Genomic DNA, 15,636 nt, shown 5'->3' on the forward strand with positions numbered 1-15,636 from the left:
CTGCCTGGGAATTTTGGGAAGGGGGGGGTGGGAATCGTACGGGGAGCTCCCCCCTCGGTGTGGGGAGGGGCGGATTTGGGGGTCCTGGCCCTGGGGCTGGGCGAGGTCGGGGACCCCCCCCTCCCCTCCTCAAAATTGCGCCCCCAGACTCTTCATTGGCATCCCCCCCCTCCCCAAAACTCCCCCCAGAGCCTTCACTGGGTTCTACCCAGACCCCAAACTTTGCCCCCAGCCTCATTTCCCTCCCCAGATCCCCTCAAGGCAGGGGAGGGGCCCCCAAGTGCCCCCCGAAAACCTCGGAGACCCCCAAGCGTCACCCCAAAGGGTCCCCAACCTCCTTCCCCCCACCCTCAGCCCCTAAAGGGGGTCCCCGACCCCTCAATTTCCCCCAAGGGAGGGGGGTCCCAACCTCCTCCCACCCTCTCAAATGCCTCAAACTCCCCCTCCCCACCCCAAACTGCCCCCCAAGAGTGTCCAAACCCCCTCCCCTCCCTCCCCAAACCTCCCCCTCCCCAAATAAACACGCTCATGCCTCGGGGCCATTTCTTTATTGGGAGCGCTGGGACAGGAGCGGGGTGGGCTTGGGGGGGGGTGGGGGGAGGCGCGGCCGCAGCGGGGCCGGGGGGGTTTTGGGGGGACCCCCGGAGCTGGGGGTCGGTCTGGGGGTCACTTGTAGAGGATGTCGTAGTGGCCGGGGCGGTAGAGGAGGCAGACGCGGGGCTGGGAGCCCTCGGGGAACACGTGCGGGTTGGTGGCGCCGCCCTCGCCCCGGTCCATGTACTCCACCAGGATGGAGACGTGCAGCGCCCGCGCCAGCGCGATGATGTGGATGTGGTCACTCTCCTTGCACATGGGCTCCACCTCCTGCCGGACACACGGACACACGGACAGGTGTGTGACACCTGGCACGGGTCCGGGGGGGGCAGCACGAGCCCCATCCCTGCCCCATCGGGGTCCTGCAGGGCACCGGGCCAGCCCCACGGGTGGTGACACACCTGTCGTGTGTGCTGTGCCCACCCTGTACCTGCTGGCAGAGCTGCCAGGTATTCCAGGTATGGTACCCCAGGTACCCCAGGTATGGTACCCCACGTGTCCCAGGTACCCCAGGTATGGTACCCAGGTGTCCTAGGCATCCCAGGTATGGTGCCCCAGGTGCCCCAGGTACCCCAGGTATGGTACCCCAGGTGCTCCAGGTGTCCCAGGTATGGTACCCCAGGTATTCCAGGTGTTCCAGGTATGATACCCCAGGTACCCCAGGTATGGTGCCCCGGCTGCTCCAGGTACCCCAGGTATGGTGCCCCAGGTGTCCCAGGTACCCCAGGTATGGTGCCCCAGGTGCTCCAGGTACCCCAGGTATGGTACCCCAGGTGCTCCAGGTACCCCAGGTATGGTGCCCCAGGTACCCCAGGTATGGTGCCCCAGGTGCTCCAGGTACCCCAGGTATGGTGCCCCAGGTGCCCCAGGTGTCCCAGGTATGGTACCCCAGGTGCCCCAGGTACCCCAGGTATGGTACCCCAGGTGCCCCAGGTACCCCAGGTATGGTGCCCCAGGTACCCCAGGTATGGTACCCCAGGTATGGTACCCCAGGTATGGTACCCCAGGTGTCCCAGGTGCCCATACCTGCTGGCAGAACTCCTTGATGCTGCGCCCCCCCTCGAGGAACTGCTCGAAGAAGCGCCGGTGGCGCTGCAGGCAGCCCGAGGTGAGCAGCCGCAGGTAAACCACCAGGTAATCCGAGGTGGCCGGCTCGTTAAACGCTGCCAGCAGCTCCGGCAGCGGCACCCGGCGCTCCACGCGCTCGATCAGCTCCATCAGCTGCGGGGACACACCTGGTCAGGTGTGTGTGACACCTGTGTCACACCTACACACACACCCGTGTCCCCCCCGTGTCCCCCCCAGGTGTCCCCCCAGGTGTCCCCACCGTGTTGTGGAAGTCCTCGATGGTGAACTCGGTGAACCCCTGCGCCACCAGCTCCTCTTTGCTCCGCGCCGACACCTCCTTGAACCTGGGGGGACACGGGGGGGGCTCGGGGGGGGTCCCAAAGGGACTCCCCGACATCCATGGGGGGCCGGGAGGGCGCTCGGGGGGATCCGGGGGGTGACTCCCGGGGGGCTTTGGGAGCTCCCTGGGGGTGTTTAGAGCTCTCAGCGTGTTTTAGGGAGTTTCTGGAGGTTTTGGAGACGCTCTGAGGGTTTTGGGGGCTCTCAGGGTGTTTTGGAGGTCTCCAGGTGTTTGGGGGTCTCTGAGTGTTTTGAGGGTCTCCAGGGCTGTTTTTGGGGGGTTTCAGGGGCTGTTTAGGGGTCCCGGGGTGTTTTTGGGATTCCCAGGGGGTGTTTTTGGGGTCCCGGGGTATTTTTGGGATTCCCAGGTCTGTTTTCGGGGGGTTCCCGGGGTGTTTTCGGGGCCCACCGCTGCAGCTCCTGCCCGTCCTCCAGCAGCGCCTCCAGGTGCGCGAAGCCGAAGGCGCGGTAGAAACAATTCCCGTCCGGCCGCGTCTTCCGAATGTAGGAATATTTCTGCAGCAGGTCCTGGGGACAGGGGACACCGTGGGGACACCGTGGGGACACTGTGGGGACAGCCCCGGGGACAGCCCAGCTGCAGCCAACCCCAGCCTGGTGTCCCAGCGCCTCCCAGTTCTATACTGGTGCCGTCCCCAGCCTCGTCCCAGTGTCCCAGAGCAGCTCCCAGTCCCACCCCGGTGCTGTTTCCAGTATGTCCCAGCGCTGTCTCGTGTCCCCTGCTGGTGTCCCAGTGTCCCCCCAGTCCATCCCAGTCCGTCCCAGTGCCGCACCTTGATCTTCTCCTGGTACACGTGGTCATCCTCCGCGTACTCCTTGTAGAGCTCGGACAGCTCCAGGCGCTCCGACACCAGCGGGTTCTGCACCGCGATCTGCGGGGGGCGGACCGGGGGTCACGGCCTGGGGACCCCGCGGGGGGCGGGCCCGGGGGGGATTTGAGGGGAATTTGGGGCGGGGGGTGTTCCCCACCTCCTGCTGGATCCGGTCCTGCTGCGCCATGATCGCCTCGTCGTAGGCCAAGCAGTTCACGCCTGGGGGGGACACCGGGGGTCACCGGGGGGTCCCGAGCCCCACCGGGAGGGTCTGGGGGCTCGGGGGTCCCCACGGGAGGGTGCTGGGGGGGGGAGGCCGAGGGGAGCGGGGAGGGATCGGGGCGGTTTTGGAGGATTTTGGTCGGTGGGTTCAGAGAACCGGGGGCGGTCCGGGGGCTGCCGAGAGGATCGAGGCTCTCCCGGGAGAAGCGGGGCCGCGGCGCGTGAGGGAACCGGGGGACGCCATCCCGAGGGTGGCGGGATGGGGACGTGTGAGGGGGCTCCATCGGTACCATCGGCATCGCTGCCGCCCAGCGGCTCCGGCTGCGGCTGCTGAGGCTCCTCCGCCGCCATCGCCGCCCTGCCAGCCCCGCGCCGCTTCCGGGGCAGCGCCCGCCACTTCCGGGGCAGCGCCCGCGCCGCTTCCGGTTCAGCGCCGCTTCCGGGAACGCGAAAGCCCCGCCCACAATAGGCGTGACCAAACACTAGACCACGCCCCTTCCTATCATGGCGGCCGCCTCCCTCAGGGAGCGGTGGCGGCGCCCGTGAGGGCGGCGGGGAAGGCCCGGGAGCCTCCGTGAAGGCCGGGAGGGTCCCGGGCAGCCTCGGAGCCTCTGTCAGCGCCGCGCCTCGCACGAGGGCTCCGCGCTTTTGGCATCTTTAAACCAAAAATGACGGGAAATGGCGGTTTGCCGTTAAGTAGAGCAGGCAAAATGATGAAAGAGGGGTGATTGGCAGTCTGAGAATCGCTGGTGAAGAAAGTTCCCCCCTCAATTTAAACAGACAATTAAGAAAAGAAGGTTTTGTGCTTGTATTTCCACTCGTTCTTCTCTCACTTCCAGCTTTTTCCTGGCATTCGCAAGGATCTGTTGGGGAGGGACTGGGGACGAGCTGGGATGGAGCGGAGCGAACTGGGAGCGTGAAATGGGACAGGAAAGGAGCCCAAGCGCTCCCCTGCTCCCTCAGCGCCTTCTTCAGCAGCGCTCCGGGCCCAGGAGCCCCCAGGTAACCCTGGGTGACCCCCAGGTACCCCCAGATCCCCCCGGGTGCCCTCAGGTGACCCCCAGGTACCCCCCAGGTGCTCCCCCAGCTCCCATCATCGCCCCTTGAGGGACGCCCAGGACCCTCCTTTCTCCCCAAGGACACAGCAGGCCAGGTGTGCACAGGTAACACTTCCCAGCGCGGCCCCCAGCAGGACCCGCCCCCTCCTCATCCTCGCTGGTCACACCAGGGGCAGGCAGGACCCCAAAAATCGCGACTTTGGACTCTGAAAATCGCGGATTTTTCCAGGTCTCCCAGGGCTGCTCTGTCGCACTTGAAACTACGCGCGCTGCCGGCGTGGGAGGCGGGGTTATGCAAAATAGCGGTAGCGTCAGGGCGAGGTGCATGCCGGGAAGATATTTCTTCGGGAATTTCGGGGTTTAGGGGAGTTCGATCACAGGGAACGCGAACGGGAAGTGCGGGATTAGAAGCAGAAAAGCACCGGGAACGGTTCAGGAAGGGCCGGAGGGCGGCGCGGGAGTGACCGTGATGTGTGAGCGGGGCGAGCGGCGCTGGGCGCGGAGCGCGGCAATGAGCGGCATCGCTTCTCGGCCTTTTGGCTAAGATCAAGTGTAGTATCTGTTCTTATCAGTTTAATATCTGATACGTCCTCGATGAGAGGACTTCATATTAAACGGATTTTTGGGCTCGGGAGTTGGACCCGGAGCTTGCTCCCTCCGCTCCGCGCATCGTCCCGGTATTGCAGCGCCTCCGGGAACGGTGCACCCCCACCACGGGGGCTCTGTGTGCGGTGAAAAACAGATCCGAGCGTGCGAGCCCCGGCCCGCCCCGAGCGCCCCGCCATCGCCACATCGGCGCCGCTGCTGCCGCCCGCAGCTCCGCGCCATCCCCGCTGCGCGCCGCGCCTTCACACACCGCTCAGCGCCGCCACGGAGCCACAGCCGCCCCCAATTCACCCCCGCAAATCCCCCAAACACCCACACATCCTGCGGAGCAGCGTTCACAACACACCTGGAAATCGCTCCAAAGCGCCGGAAACCCTCAAAACAATCGCCCGGAAATGCTCCAAAAAATCTCTGAAATCTCCGCAAAAACCATCCCGAGAAGCCCTGAAAATTCCTCCAAAAACGGAGGAAAAAGGGGGAGAAAATGGGGGGAAATAGGGAAAAAATAGGGGAAAATGGGGGAAGGAAAAATGAGGAAAAAAGTGTAAAAATGGGGAAAAAAGAGGAGCGAAGGAGAAGGAAAAGGAGGAGAAGCAGGAAAAGCAGCGGCACTCGGCGGCCTTAAAGGCGCCGGGGGCGGGGAAGCGTCCCTGGGTGTGGCCGGGTGAGCGCGATCGATCGATGATTGCGATTGCTCCTCCCTGCCTGATCCATCGCTCTGGGCTCCACTGAGCCCGCCTCGATCGATCGCTCGGCGCTCGGCTGCCAATGCCTGCCGATCGATTAGATCGGCGCTCGATTGCTAATGCCTGCCGATCGATGACATCGGCGATCGATTGCTCATGCCTGCCGATCGATTAGCTCGGCGATCGATTGCTCATGCCTGCCGATCGATGACATCGGCGGTCGATTGCTAATGCCTGCCGATCGATTAGCTCGGCGATCGATTGCTCATGCCTGCCCAGGCATGAGCAATCGATCGCCGAGCTAATCGATCGGCAGGCATGAGTAGCTGATCACCGATCTAATCGATCGGCAGCCGAGCGCCGAGCGATCGATCGAGGCGGGCTCAGTGGAGCCCAGAGCGATGGATCAGGCAGGGAGGAGCAATCGCAATCATCGATCGATCGCGCTCACCCGGCCACACCCAGGGACGCTTCCCCGCCCCCGGCGCCTTTAAGGCCGCCGAGTGCCGCTGCTTTTCCTGCTTCTCCTCCTTTTCCTTCTCTTTGCTCCTCTTTTTTCCCTATTTTTACACTTTTTTCCTCATTTTTCCTTCCCCCATTTTCCCCTATTTTTTCCCCATTTCCCCCCATTTTCTCCCCCTTTTTCCTCCGTTTTTGGAGGAATTTTCAGGGCTTCTCGGGATGGTTTTTGCAGAGATTTCAGAGATTTTTTGGAGCATTTCCGGGGGATTGTTTTGAGGGTTTCCGGCGCTTTGGAGCGATTTCCAGGTGTGTTGTGAACGCTGCTCCGCAGGATGTGTGGGTGTTTCGGGGATTTGCGGGGGTGAATTGGGGGCGGCTGTGTCTCCGTGGCGGCGCTGAGCGGTGTCTGAAGGCGCGGCGCGCAGCGGGGATGGCGCGGAGCTGCGGGCGGCAGCAGCGGCGCCGATGTGGCGATGCCGGGGCGCTCGGGGCGGGCCGGGGCTCGCACGCTCGGATCTGTTTTTCACCGCACACAGGTCCCCGGGGTGGGGGTGCACCGTGCCCGGAGGCGCTGCAATACCGGGACGATGCGCGGAGCGGAGGGAGCAAGCTCCGGGTCCAACTCCCGAGCCCAAAAATCCGTTTAATATGAAGTCCTCTCATCGAGGACGTATCAGATATTAAACTGATAAGAACAGATACTACACTTGATCTTAGCCAAAAGGCCGAGAAGCGATGCCGGCACCCTCCCTACGCGCCCGGCCCAGCTCTGTTTGTGCCTTTTGAGGTCACGCTCATCCCCCCGCCTCCATTTCGGCCTCACTGACCCACGTCCGGAGCTTGTCCCCCATCTCCTCCTGCCCTTTCTGTCCGCGTTCCGCACGATTCCACCTTTGGGAACCCCAAAATCCGCGGCAGGAAGACTCCCATGAGGCCGTTCTTTCCCTCCAAGTTGCTCATTTGCATAACCCCGCCCCTCCCTCTGCGCTCGGGGATTTCCGCCACTCTTCGGCTCCTCCCGCCCCTCCCTCTGCGCTCGGGTATTTCCGGCACCGCTCGGCTCCCCCCGCCCCTCCTCAGCGCTCGGGTATTTCCGGCACCGCTCGGCTCCCCCCGCCCCTCCCTCAGCGCTCGGGTATTTCCGGCACCGCTCGTCTCTTTCCGCCACTCCCATACAAAACTTCACACCTCGTTTTTCACCCGAACCCCAATTTTTTTCCCCTAAATCCCCAAATTTTTTTTCCCCTAAATCCCCAATTTTTTTTCCCCTAAATCCCCAAATTTTTTTCCCCTAAATCCCCAATTTTTTTCCCCTAAATCTCCAATTTTTTTCTCCTAAATCCCCAAATTTTTTTCCCCTAAATCCCCAATTTTTTTTCCCATAAATCCCCAAATTTTTTTCCCCTAAATCCCCAATTTTTTTCTCCTAAATCTCCAATTTTTTTCTCCTAAATCCCCAGTTTTTTTCTCCTAAATCCCCAGTTTTTTTCCCCCTCACACCCCGATGGAGTTAAAGATTTAAAGGCGCCGTGTTTGGGATTGAAGGTGCTGGGCTCCTCCAAATTCCTTAGTTTCCCATAATAATAATTAATAAATTAAAATATTTAATAAAATTAAATCTCTGTTTCCCATAAAATCCCGTTTCTCTTCAAAATACCCAAAATTCCATTTATTTGCCACATTTTTGTCTTGTCTTTGGGCGATTTTGGGGGGATTTTGGGGGTTTTTTTTGGGATGGATTTGGGGGATTTTTGGGGTGGATTTGGGGATTTTGGGGGATTTTTTGGGATGGATTTGGGGGATTTTTGGGATGGATTTGGGGATTTTGGGGATTTTTTGGGGGGGATTTTTGAGGTTTTTTGGGGCTATTTGGGGATTTTTAGGGCGGATTTGGGGATGTTTTTTGGGAATGTTCTGGATATTTTTTGGGGATATTCTGGATATTTTTAGGGCGGATTTGGGGGATTTTTGGGGTGGATTTGGGGATGTTTTGGGGAATATTCGGGATATTTTTTGGGGATATTTTGGGCACGTTTTGGATATTTTTTGGGATGTTTTAGGGGATATTCTGGATATTTTTTGGGGACGTTTTGAGGATATTCTGGATGGTTTTTGGGGGATGTTCTGGATCTTTTTTGGGCATGTTTTGGATATTTTTTGGGGGATGTTTTTAGGGGATATTCTGGATATTTTTGGGGTGGATTTGGGGATGTTTTAGGGGATATTCTGGATATTTTTTGGGGATGTCCTGGAGGGGTTTTGGGGGATGTTTTGGAGATTTTTTAGGGATGTTTTGGGGATATTTTGGGCACTCCCTGGATGGTTTTTTGAGGATATTTTCAGCAAGTTCTGGATATTTTTGGGGGATATTTTGGGCATGTTTTGGATATTTTTTGCGCATGTTCTGGATATTTTTTGGGGTGGATTTGGGGATGTTTTGGGGAATATTCTGGATATTTTTTGGGGACGTTTTGGGCACGTTTTGGATATTTTTGGGGGTGGATTTGGGGATGTCCCAGAAACCCCCGCGGGAAACCCCCCCTGCATTCCAGAACACGCTGCTCTGCTTCACCGTCCACGGCTTCTTCAAGGAAGGTGAGTCCTCAGGGTTTTTATTTTTATTTTTTATTTTTTTAGTCTCCTTTTCTTTCCCCTTTTTTCTCCTTTTTTTCTGCTTTTTGTCCTTTTTTTCCTCCCTGTTTTTTCCACTTTTTTCCTTCATTTTTTCACTTTTTTCCCTAATTTTTCCCACTTTTTTCCTCTCATTTTTTTTCCTCCTTTTTTTCCTTATTTTTCCTCCTTTTTCCCCCTCATTTTTCTTCTTTTTTCCCCCTCATTTTTCCTCCTTTTTTTCCTCCTTTTTTCTCCTTTTCCCCTCATTTTTCCTCCCTTTTTTCCCTCATTTTTCCCACTTTTTTCCTTCATTTTCCTCCATTTTCCCCTCATTTTTCCTCCTTTTTTTCCCTCATTTTTCTCATTTTTTCCCTCATTTTTCCTCCTTTTTTTCTCTAATTTTTCTCCTTTTTTCCCTCATTTTTCCTCCTTTTTTTCCCTCATTTTTCCCACTTTTTCCCCACATTTTCCCTCCTTTTCCCCCTCATGTCTCCTCCCTTTTTCCCTCATTTCCCCCCCTTTTCTGCCCTCCTTTCCCCCTCATTCTCCCCCTTTTCCCTCCCTTTTTTCCCCCATATTTTCCCCATTTTCTTTTCTTTTTCTCTCATTTTCCCCCCGATTTTTCCCCATTTTCTCCCCCGTTTTCCCCCATCCCCACCCTCACTCTCTGCCCTCTCTCTGTCCCCACAGTGGATGGCAAATCCCGGGATTCTGTTCGTGCTTTCACCCGGATGTTCATTGCAGTTCCAGCCGGGAACAGCGGGTGAGCCCCAGCCCTCCCCTAAATCCTCATTTCCCCCCCCTAAATCCTCATTTTCCCCCCCTAAATCCTCTTTTTCCCCCCCAAAAATCTCAATTTTTTTCCCCTATAAATCCTGATTTTTCCTCTCCAAACCCCAATTTCTTCTCCTAAATCCTCTTTTTTTTTTCCGCCCCGAGCCTCGATTTATTTTTTCCCCATAAATCCTCATTTTTTCCCCCAAACCCCGATTATTTTCCCCTAAGTCCCCATATTTTTCCCCTGAATCCCAATTTTATCCCCCAAATCCTGGGTTTTCCCCCTCAAATCCCATTTTTTTCCGCTTTTTCTTCCCCCAAACCCCTATTTTCCCCCCAAAACCCCAAATTTTCCCCCCAAACCCCAATTTTTTCCCCTAAATCCCTATTCCCCCCCTGAATCCCATTTTTTTTCTCTTTTTCCCCCGGAAAACACCAATTTTCGTCCTCAAAACCCCAAATTTTCCCCCCAAACCCCGATTTCCCCCCCCCATTTCCCCCCCGAAAGCCCCAAATTCTCCCCCAAAACCCCCATTTTTCCCCCCATATCTCATTTTTTTCCCCATATCCCATTTTTCCTCCAAACCCCCATTTTTTCCCCCCATATCTTTTTTCCCCCCACCCCCCATTTTTCCCCTCATATCCCATTTTCACCGCACATCCCATTTTTTCCCCCATATCTCCTTTTTTCCCCCACCCCCCATTTTTCCCCCCAACCCCATTTTCCCCCCCAACCCCATTTCATTCCCACCCTGAAAAATCCTCCAAAGAATCTGAAATCTCCCCAAAAACCATCCCGAAAATCATCCCAAAATTCATCCTGAAAACCCTGAAAATTACTCCCCCAAAAAAAATCCCAAAAACCCCTGAAAACCCCCCTGAAAAGTGCGCAAAAATGCTCTGAACATCACTGAAAAATCGCTGAAAATATTCCAGAAATCATCCTGGAAAATCCTCCAAAAATCTCTGAAATCTCCCTGAAAACCATCCCAAAAACCACCCAAAAATCATCCTGAAAACCCTGAAAATTAATGTGAAAAAAATCCCCAAAAAACCTGAAAACCCGCCTGAGAAATGCACAAAAAACGCTCTGAACATCGCTGAAAAATCGGTGAAAATATTCCAAAAATCATCCTGGAAAATCCTCCAAAATCTCTGAAATCTCCCCAAAAACCATCCCGAAAACCATCCCAAAAATCATCCTGAAAACCCTGAAAATTACTCCCCAAAAAAATTTCAAAAAACCCTGAAAACCCACTTGAAAAACGCACAAAAACTGCTCTGAACAACGCTGAAAAATCGGTGAAAATATTCCAGTAATCATCCTGGAAAATCCTCCAAAAATCTCTGAAATCTCCCTGAAAATCATCCCAAAAATCATCCCCAAAACCCTGAAAATTATTCCCCAAAAAATCCCCCAAAAAACCCCTGAAAACGGGCTTGAAAAGTGCACAAAAACTGCTCCAAACTTGGGTAAAAAATCGGTGAAAATATTCCAGAAATCATCCTGGAAAATCCTCCAAAAATCTCTGAAATCTCCCCGAAAACCATCCCAAAAATCATCCTGAAAACCCTGAAAATTACTCCCCCCAAAAATCCCCAAAAAACCTAAAAACCCACTTGAAAAGCACACAAAAACTGCTCCGAGCAACACTGAAAAATCGCTGAAAATATTCCAAAGATCACCCTGAAAAATCCTCCAAAAATCTCTGAAATCTCCCTGAAAATCATCCCAAAAATCATCCCAAAAATCATCCCCAAAACCCTGAAAATTACTCCCCAAAAAATCCCAAAAAAAACCTGAAAACCTGCCTGAGAAACGCGCAAAAACTGCTCCGAACATGGGTAAAAAATCGGTGAAAATATTCCAGAAATCATCCTGGAAAATCCTCCAAAAATCTCTGAAATCTCCCCGAAAATCTCCCCAAAACCATCCCAAAAATCGTCCTGAAAACCCTGAAAATTAATGTGAAAAAAATCCCCAAAAAACCTGAAAACCCGCCTGAGAAACGCACAAAAAACGCTCTGAACATCGCTGAAAAATCGGTGAAAATATTCCAAAAATCATCCTGGAAAATCCTCCAAAATCTCTGAAATCTCCCCAAAAACCATCCCAAAAATCATCCCAAAAATCATCCCGAAAACCCTGAAAATTACTCCCCCCTAAAATCCCAAAAAACCTGAAAACCCACTTGAAAAGCGCGCAAAAACCGCTCCAAACGTGGGTAAAAAATCGGTGAAAATATTCCAGAAATCATCCTGGAAAATCCTCCAAAAATCTCTGAAATCTCCCCGAAAATCATCCTGAAAACCCTGAAAATTATTCCCCAAAAAAAAAATCCCAAAAACCCTTGAAAACCCCCTTGAAAAGTGCGCAAAAATGCTCTGAACATCGCTGAAAAATCGGTGAAAATATTCCAGAAATCATCCTGGAAAATCCTCCAAAAATCTCTGAAATCTCCCTGAAAACCATCCCAAAAATCATCCCAAAAATCATCCTGAAAACCCTGAAAATTTCTGTAAAAAAAAATCCCCAAGTGCCCCGAGCAGCAGGAGCTGCTGGCGGCCTTGGCCGTGCAGTCGGGCATGAACCTCGAGTGTTCCCAGAAGTGAGTCCAAAATACCTGAAATTCACCCCAAAAAACAACAAAAAATCACCCAAACCCCCCAAAAAATCGCCCTGAAAACCAAAAAAAAAGTCGCAAAAATCACGCAAAAAACGCTCCAAACATCGCTGAAAAATCGCTGAAAACCCTCAAAATATCACCCTGAAAAATCCTCCAAAATCTCTGTAATCTCCCTGAAAACCATCCAAAAATCATCCTGAAAACCCTGAAAATTGTTCCCCAAAAAAATCCCCAAAAAACCCGAAAACCCTCCTGAGAAATGCGCAAAAACCGCTCCGAACATCGCTGAAAAATCGCTGAAAATATTCCAAAGATCATCCTGGAAAATCCTCCAAAATCTCTGAAATCTCCCTGAAAAACATCCCGAAAACCATCCCAAAAATCATCCTGAAAACCCTGAAAATTACTCCCCAAAAAAATTTCAAAAAACTCTGAAAACCCACTTGAAAAACGCACAAAAACTGCTCTGAACAACGCTGAAAAATCGCTGAAAATATTCCAGGAATCATCCTGGAAAATCCTCCAAAAATCTCTGAAATCTCCCTGAAAACCATCCCGAAAACCCTGAAAATTATTCCCCAAAAAATCCCCAAAAAATCCCTGAAAACCCGCTTGAAAAGGGCACAAAAACTGCTCCGAACATGGGTAAAAAATCGGTGAAAATATTCCAGAAATCATCCTGGAAAATCCTCCAAAAATCTCTGAAATCTCCCTGAAAACCATCCCAAAAACCACCCAAAAATCATCCTGAAAACCCTGAAAATTAATGTGAAAAAAATCCCCAAAAAACCCGAAAACCCGCCTGAGAAATGCACAAAAAACGCTCTGAACATCGCTGAAAAATCGGTGAAAATATTCCAAAAATCATCCTGGAAAATCCTCCAAAATCTCTGAAATCACCTTGAAAACCATCCGAAAAAACATCCTGAAAACTCTGAAAATTACTCCCCCAAAAAATCCCAAAAAAACCTAAAAACCCACTTGAAAAGCACACAAAAACTGCTCCGAGCAACACTGAAAAATCGCTGAAAATATTCCAAAGATCACCCTGAAAAATCCTCCAAAAATCTCTGAAATCTCCCTGAAAAACATCCCAAAAATCATCCCAAAAATCATCCCCAAAACCCTGAAAATCGGTCCCCAAAAAATCCCCCAAAAAACCTGAAAACGGGCTTGAAAAGTGCGCAAAAACTGCTCCGAACATGGGTAAAAGATCGGTGAAAATATTCCAGAAATCATCCTGGAAAATCCTCCAAAAATCTCTGAAATCTCCCCAAAAACCATCCCAAAAATCATCCCAAAAATCATCCCGAAATCCCTGAAAATTTCTGTAAAAAAGATCCCCAAGTGCCCCGAGCAGCAGGAGCTGCTGGCGGCCTTGGCCGTGCAGTCGGGCATGAACCTCGAGTGGTCGGTCCCAGGAATCCAAAATCCTCCAAATTCACCCCAAAAACCCCCCGGGAAAACAAAAATAAACCCACCCTGAAAACGCCTAAAAATTGTTTAAAAATCCACTTGAAAATTGCTCCAAATCATCCTGAAAATCCCTCAGAATAATCCTCCAGATATTGCTCAAAATCCCTTAAAAATCCCCTGAAAAAAAAAAAAAACCCACCCCGAAAATCCTCAGAAAAACCCAAAATTTCTCAAAATCCCCAAATCCGACCTTTGCTGTCCCTCAGGTGCCTCCAGGACGACTGGGATTACGGCCAGGCCGGGCAGGTTTTTACCCAGCTCAAGGTGGGTTTTTCCCCATTTTTCCCCATTTTTTCCCCAATTTCCCCCATTTTTCCCAATTTTTCCCAATTTTCCCCGAATTTCCCCCATTTTCCCCCATTTCCCCCATTTTTCCCCGTTTTTTGGGGTCCCCTCAGTGACGCCCACTCCTCCTTGCAGATGGAAGGGAAGATTCCAGAGGTCGCGTTTCTTAAGTGAACATCGAAGATCCCCGCCCCCTCCCCGAGCCCCCCTCCCGTGTTCGATTCCCGTCGATCCCCGTCAAGTTTTGTAAATAAATCGATCGATTATTGATTATTGATTTTTGATTTCTTTCGGGACTCAAGGCCTTTAATGGGAGCGGTGAGGGCAGGGCGGGAGTTGACAGCAACAAAGATGGCGGCGGGGAGCACAAGGGAGCAGACGCTGATTGGCTGAGGCGAGACTGGGGCCGCAGCCGATTGGCTGATGAGCGGCGTGACCCGGAAGTGGCGGGAGGCGCTGCCCGTCATGGCGGCGTTACAACTAAAGCCCGGCTGCTTATCTGCAGAAGGAGGCGGAGCCATGCAAAGTGGAAGCAGCTGCAGAGCGAGGTGCATGTTGGGAAGATATTTCTTCGAGAATATCGGGGTTTGGGGGGGCGATCATGCGAAACCGAGCGGAAGGTGCGGGATGAGACGCGGAAAAGCACCGGGAACGGTTCAGGAAGGGGCGGAGGGCGGCGCGGGGGTGACCGTGATGTGTGAGCGGGGCGAGCGGCGCTGGGTGCGGGGCGCGGCAACAGTCGGCATCGCTTCTCGGCCTTTTGGCTAAGATCAAGTGTAGTATCTGTTCTTATCAGTTTAATATCTGATACGTCCTCGATGAGAGGACTTCATATTAAACGGATTTTTGGGCTCGGGAGTTGGACCCGGAGCTTGCTCCCTCCGCTCCGCGCATCGTCCCGGTATTGCAGCGCCTCCGGGAACGGTGCACCCCCACCACGGGGGACCTGTGTGCGGTGAAAAACAGATCCGAGCGTGCGAGCCCCGGCCCGCCCCGAGCGCCCCGGCATCGCCACATCGGCGCCGCTGCTGCCGCCCGCAGCTCCGCGCCATCCCCGCTGCGCGCCGCGCCTTCACACACCGCTCAGCGCCGCCACGGAGCCACAGCCGCCCCCAATTCACCCCCGCAAATCCCCGAAACACCCACACATCCTGCGGAGCAGCGTTCACAACACACCTGGAAATCGCTCCAAAGCGCCGGAAACCCTCAACAGAATCCCCCGGAAATGCTCCAAAAAATCTCTGAAATCTCCGCAAAAACCATCCCGAGAAGCCCTGAAAATTCCTCCAAAAACGGAGGAAAAGGAGGAGGGAAAAGGGGGAAAATGAGGGAGAATGTGGGGGAAGTGTGGGAGGAAAACGGGGGGAAAATGAGAGCAGAAAAGGTGGGGGATATGAGGAAAAAATAGGGAAAAAACGGGGGGAAAATGAGGAAAAAAAGTGTAAAAATAGGGAAAAAAAGAGGAGCGAAGGAGAAGGAAAAGGAGGAGAAGCAGGAAAAGCAGCGGCACTCGGCGGCCTTAAAGGCGCCGGGGGCGGGGAAGCGTCCCTGGGTGTGGCCGGGTGAGCGCGATCGATCGATGATTGCGATTGCTCCTCCCTGCCTGATCCATCGCTCTGGGCTCCACTGAGCCCGCCTCGATCGATCGCTCGGCGCTCGGCTGCCGATCGATTAGATCGGCGATCGATTGCCAATGCCTGCCGATCGATGACATCGGCGATCGATTGCTCATGCCTGCCGATCGATTAGCTCGGCGATCGATTGCTCATGCCTGCCGATCGATGAGCTCGGCGATCGATTGCTCATGCCTGCCCAGGCATGAGCAATCGATCGCCGAGCTCATCGATCGGCAGGCATGAGCAATCGATCGCCGATGTCATCGATCGGCAGACATGAGCAATCGATCGCCGATGTCATCGATCGGCAGGCGTGAGCAATCGATCGCCGATCTAATCGATCGGCAGGCATTGGCAATCGATCGCCGATCTAATCG

At 53.5% G+C, this 15,636-nt stretch overlaps 2 protein-coding genes and 3 non-coding genes across 5 annotated transcripts; 3 read left to right on the forward strand and 2 right to left on the reverse strand.

Moving 5' to 3' along the window:
• Window positions 1-538: 538 nt before the first annotated feature.
• OTUB1 (OTU deubiquitinase, ubiquitin aldehyde binding 1) lies at window positions 539-3,494 on the reverse strand. The gene is made up of 7 exons (XM_014893409.2): window positions 3,344-3,494; window positions 2,989-3,050; window positions 2,793-2,891; window positions 2,411-2,529; window positions 1,922-2,006; window positions 1,621-1,815; window positions 539-864 (listed from the first exon to the last, which is right to left on the reverse strand). Exons 1-7 carry the CDS (start codon window positions 3,402-3,404, stop codon window positions 667-669), a joined length of 819 nt encoding a protein of 272 aa, XP_014748895.1. The 5' UTR covers window positions 3,405-3,494; the 3' UTR covers window positions 539-666.
• Window positions 3,495-3,625: 131 nt separating this feature from the next.
• LOC106863850 (nuclear RNA export factor 1-like) lies at window positions 3,626-13,916 on the forward strand. The gene is made up of 5 exons (XM_088155034.1): window positions 3,626-4,055; window positions 8,418-8,460; window positions 9,169-9,241; window positions 13,565-13,622; window positions 13,779-13,916. The coding sequence occupies exons 1-5, from the start codon at window positions 3,975-3,977 to the stop codon at window positions 13,815-13,817; spliced, it is 294 nt and encodes a 97-aa protein (XP_088011160.1). The 5' UTR covers window positions 3,626-3,974; the 3' UTR covers window positions 13,818-13,916.
• On the forward strand, window positions 4,632-4,822 carry LOC148220588 (U2 spliceosomal RNA). The gene has a single exon (XR_015798731.1). It is a non-coding gene; the product is annotated as a U2 spliceosomal RNA (small nuclear RNA).
• Window positions 6,412-6,602, reverse strand: LOC148220589 (U2 spliceosomal RNA). The gene has a single exon (XR_015798733.1). It is a non-coding gene; the product is annotated as a U2 spliceosomal RNA (small nuclear RNA).
• A 471-nt stretch (window positions 13,917-14,387) lies between the features above and the next one.
• On the forward strand, window positions 14,388-14,578 carry LOC148220590 (U2 spliceosomal RNA). Its single transcript, XR_015798732.1, has one exon. It is a non-coding gene; the product is annotated as a U2 spliceosomal RNA (small nuclear RNA).
• Window positions 14,579-15,636: the final 1,058 nt, after the last annotated feature.

Source organism: Sturnus vulgaris, chromosome 34 (genome assembly GCF_052056855.1).
Source record: "Sturnus vulgaris isolate bStuVul1 chromosome 34, bStuVul1.hap1, whole genome shotgun sequence".
NCBI lineage: Eukaryota > Metazoa > Chordata > Aves > Passeriformes > Sturnidae > Sturnus > Sturnus vulgaris.

Bases quoted from the DNA above. Each gene is read 5' to 3' on its own strand.
- LOC106863850 (XM_088155034.1), top strand. From the start codon at position 3,975: ATGGGACAGGAAAGGAGCCCAAGCGCTCCCCTGCTCCCTCAGCGCCTT. The intron at 4,056-8,417 runs GTAACCCTGGGT...CCTGCATTCCAG, and splicing joins CCGGGCCCAGGAGCCCCCAG to AACACGCTGCTCTGCTTCAC. The intron at 8,461-9,168 runs GTGAGTCCTCAG...CTGTCCCCACAG, and splicing joins CCACGGCTTCTTCAAGGAAG to TGGATGGCAAATCCCGGGAT.
- OTUB1 (XM_014893409.2), bottom strand. From the start codon at position 3,404: ATGGCGGCGGAGGAGCCTCAGCAGCCGCAGCCGGAGCCGCTGGGCGGC. The intron at 2,530-2,792 runs GTGCGGCACTGG...CCCTGTCCCCAG, and splicing joins TGTACCAGGAGAAGATCAAG to GACCTGCTGCAGAAATATTC. The intron at 865-1,620 runs GTATGGGCACCT...TGTGTCCGGCAG, and splicing joins TCAAGGAGTTCTGCCAGCAG to GAGGTGGAGCCCATGTGCAA.